Raw genomic sequence first — 3,378 nt, forward strand, 5'->3', positions numbered from 1 at the left:
AACCACACCAGGACTATAGAAACCACACCTGGACTATAGAAACCACATCAGGACTATAGAAACCACACCTAGCCTATAGAAAGTACACCAGGACTATAGAAACCACACCTGGACTATAGAAAGTACATTTGGACTATAGAAACCACACCAGGACGATAGAAAGTACACCTGGACCATAAAAACCACACCTGGATTATAGAAAGTACACCTGGACTATAGAAACCACACCTGGACTATAGAAACCACACCTGGACTATAGAAAGTACACCTGGACTATAGAAACCACACCTGGACTATAGAAAGTACACCTGGACTGAAGAAAGTACACCTGGACTATAGAAACCACACCTGGACTATAAAAAACACACCTGGACTATAAAAACCACACCTGGACTATAGAAAGTACACCTGGACTATAGAAACCACACCCGGACTATAGAAACCACACCTGGACTATAGAAAGTACACCTGGACTATAGAAACCACACGTGGACCTGTCATTCTGTGTCTGTTTCTACTTCCTGTCCTCTCAGACCCAGCCAGTCGAAGCTGGTCCTGAGCTGGTTCTGGAGGTTTCTTCTGTTAAAGGGAGTGTTTCTTCCCACTGTCTCCTCTGTTCTTGCTCAGGATGAGAGACTGTGATGAAGAGAAGATTCAACACGACCTGCTGCCTCCTCAGATACAGAACTTTACTGATAATCTTTGTGTGAATGTTTTGTCCGGTGTCCTGAGGCGACGTACTGTACATAAACTGAAGTGAGATGTCCTCTGGACGGTCCTGAGGCCTGGCTGGAGTAAACTGACCAACAGCAGCTTCAGGAAGTCGTCAGTCATTTTATTCAGGTTAAGTTTAAGCTCCAGTCATTTCAGCTCTTTTTGTGTCATTGGTGCACGCTCAGCATCCCATCAGGACGGTCCAAACAGAAGTTCAAACATTTTCTGAAGAACTCAGAGTTTTTGTAACATTTGAATTTCAGCTCCTATTTTTCATGATCTTCAGTGAGGAGAGGCAGCGCAGAGGTTAGAGAAGGTGGGCCTGTGATTGGAAGGCCTTTTCAGCTACCTTTCGGCTCTTTATTGCTAATTTCAGCCTTTTTTTTAGCTAATTTCCTAATTTTTTTGCCAACTCCTGTTTATTTAAACCAAGTTCAGCAAATATGTGTTCTTTCTGCTTTCTTCTGCTAACTTAGGCTTGTTCTTCCATTTCAGCTACATTTCAGCTTTTTTTTCAGCAAGTTCTTCAGCAGTAAGCATTCAAACAGCATTTTCACAGGAAATGCAGTTTGTCTAGTTTTTATTATTATTATTGGTCATTTGGCCAAAGAACGTGGAAAACATGTTTGTTTTGGGCTGACCTGGTGGCAAACATGGCTCGCAGAGAGGAGAAGGCGGCAGCGTCTTCCTTCAGGGCCTTCAGCTCGTTTCTCAGCTTCTTCATGGTGTCGGTCACCATGGATTTCTCCGCCTCGTATTTACTCTTCAGGTTGGTCAGAGCCACCTCTGCTGTCTGAGGAACACACAGACAGAAGGGACACAGCAGATCATTCGTGTACATTAAGAACAAATCCATCGTAGGAAACGTTGGCACGGTGTGAAAAAGGTCTAAAAACAAGAGTGCAACAATTTTCAAATCTTCTACGCCCACGTTTTCTTCACAACAAAGTAAACACGCCTAAAGATCCAACTACAAAGTGTTCATTGAATCTGAGTGAAGCAACATCTCTACAAAGGCTGGACACGTCCATGTGCAGATGTTCAGTGACACAGGGGTCACCAGTGTCCTCTTTTACACCATGGTCTGTTGGGGGGGGGGGCATCAGGGTCAGGGACAGCAACAGACTAAACAGGACCTTCAGGCGAGCTCAGCTGGGCTCTGAAGAGGAGGTGCTGGATTGAGAGGAAGATCCAGACTGAGAGTGAAGATGGATGACACCGGTCACTGGGGGGGTCAGGAGGACTCCTGAGCAACCAGTCAGTTCCAGCTGAACTGGCCAGCAGTGATCCATGTGGGCTTTTTCTTTAAAAACGCTGTGTGTCCTCGCGCAGCAGCCCCCACGGCCGCAGGTGTCCGTCAACGTTACATTCATCCAACCTTTATTTCTACAGGTTCGTCTCATTGAGCCTCGAGGACTCGTCTACAAGAGAGACCTGATTTAACAAAGAGTGATAAAAAACAATGGACAATTATAAAAGAGGCAGTTTTTTTTCTTTTTTACAAATTAAAATTTGATGCAATAAAAAGTAACAAAACCAGCTGGATTATAAGGTGAATGCAGAAAACTAAAAACAGGAACATGTCTGCGTTGGTTCCAGGAACTTATCAGATGTTTGAAGCCACTTAGAGAGGTCAAAGGTCGAGAGCTTCAGATCTTTTTGTAAAATATTCCAGGAAACAGGAGCGGAGTAGGAGAAGGTCCTTTTGTCTAGTTCAGTCCTCACTGAGGGAACACTGCAGGTAATGATGTCCTGAGAGCGCACGCTGTAGATGCACTCACGCAGAGACATGTAGGAGGACATGTATGTACATGCATGTACATGACAGCAGCCCCTCCCAATTTGAAAAAGAAAGAAAGGAGAGCAAGTAGCAAACATGCTACAAAGAAAGGAGAAAGAGATGGGTGGAGCAGAAAAGCTAAGGAAGAAGAAAAGGAAAAGTTAATGCAGCCAAATGTGCTAAAATAGCAGAGTTTTTTTTTGTGGGGGGGGGGGGGGGGGGACAAAGGGGGCATGAGTGAAGTAAGGCAGGACAGTGGAAACAGGACCGAGCAGCATGGAGACAGCAGGTTATAGCAGGGCCTACATGGACCCATCATCCATCCCAGAGCTGGCAGATGGTGTGTTTGGGTTACTGCATGTGTTGAGGCACACAGAACATTAAATGAAAGTACTGTTACACCTCAAGTCCATAAATATTTAATTTGCTGTATCAACTAAAATTAAAATCAATCCACACGGACTGACCAGGAAAAGACAGTTTCTTTATTGCAAAAGAAAACACATTTCAGAAAAGAGTCTGTTTTCCTGTTTCTACATTAATATAGAACTATTTTTTACCAGATCAAGGAAAATACATTGCAGTGAGTGATATAGACTGATTTTAATCATTTTGCATATTTATTGTTTGATTTTTGCAGAAGAGACAGAAAATGTAGAAAACAGAGCCAACAAACACCAGTTATTTCCTGTAAAAACTGCAATTTATGTTTATCCCACTCTCCAAAAGACAACCTGATGATGACATCATGTCATTGAACTAAAAACCTGATGACGACATCATGTCATTGAACTAACAACCTGATGATGACATCATGTCATTGAACTAACAACCTGATGACGACATCATGTCATTGAACTAACAACCTGTTGACGACATCATGT

The 3,378-nt window shown here is 43.3% G+C and overlaps 2 protein-coding genes across 2 annotated transcripts in view; one reads left to right on the forward strand and one right to left on the reverse strand.

Annotated features, from left to right (window-relative positions):
* The window catches only part of LOC119428419 (LARGE xylosyl- and glucuronyltransferase 1), a gene marked incomplete at its 3' end in the record, with an annotated part of 106,286 nt that overhangs the window by 67,297 nt on the left and 35,611 nt on the right, over positions 1-3,378 (forward strand).
* Positions 1-3,378, reverse strand: part of LOC119428232 (protein bicaudal D homolog 1) — a 32,016-nt gene that overhangs the window by 1,335 nt on the left and 27,303 nt on the right. The window contains exon 10 of the mRNA XM_037695882.1: positions 1,356-1,507. Within this exon, the coding sequence (XP_037551810.1) occupies positions 1,356-1,507 (152 nt within the window). The remainder of the gene's footprint in view (positions 1-1,355; positions 1,508-3,378) is intronic.

Source organism: Nematolebias whitei, chromosome 22, assembly GCF_014905685.2.
Source record: "Nematolebias whitei isolate Nwh7 chromosome 22, NemWhi1, whole genome shotgun sequence".
Taxonomy (NCBI): Eukaryota; Metazoa; Chordata; class Actinopteri; order Cyprinodontiformes; family Rivulidae; genus Nematolebias; species Nematolebias whitei.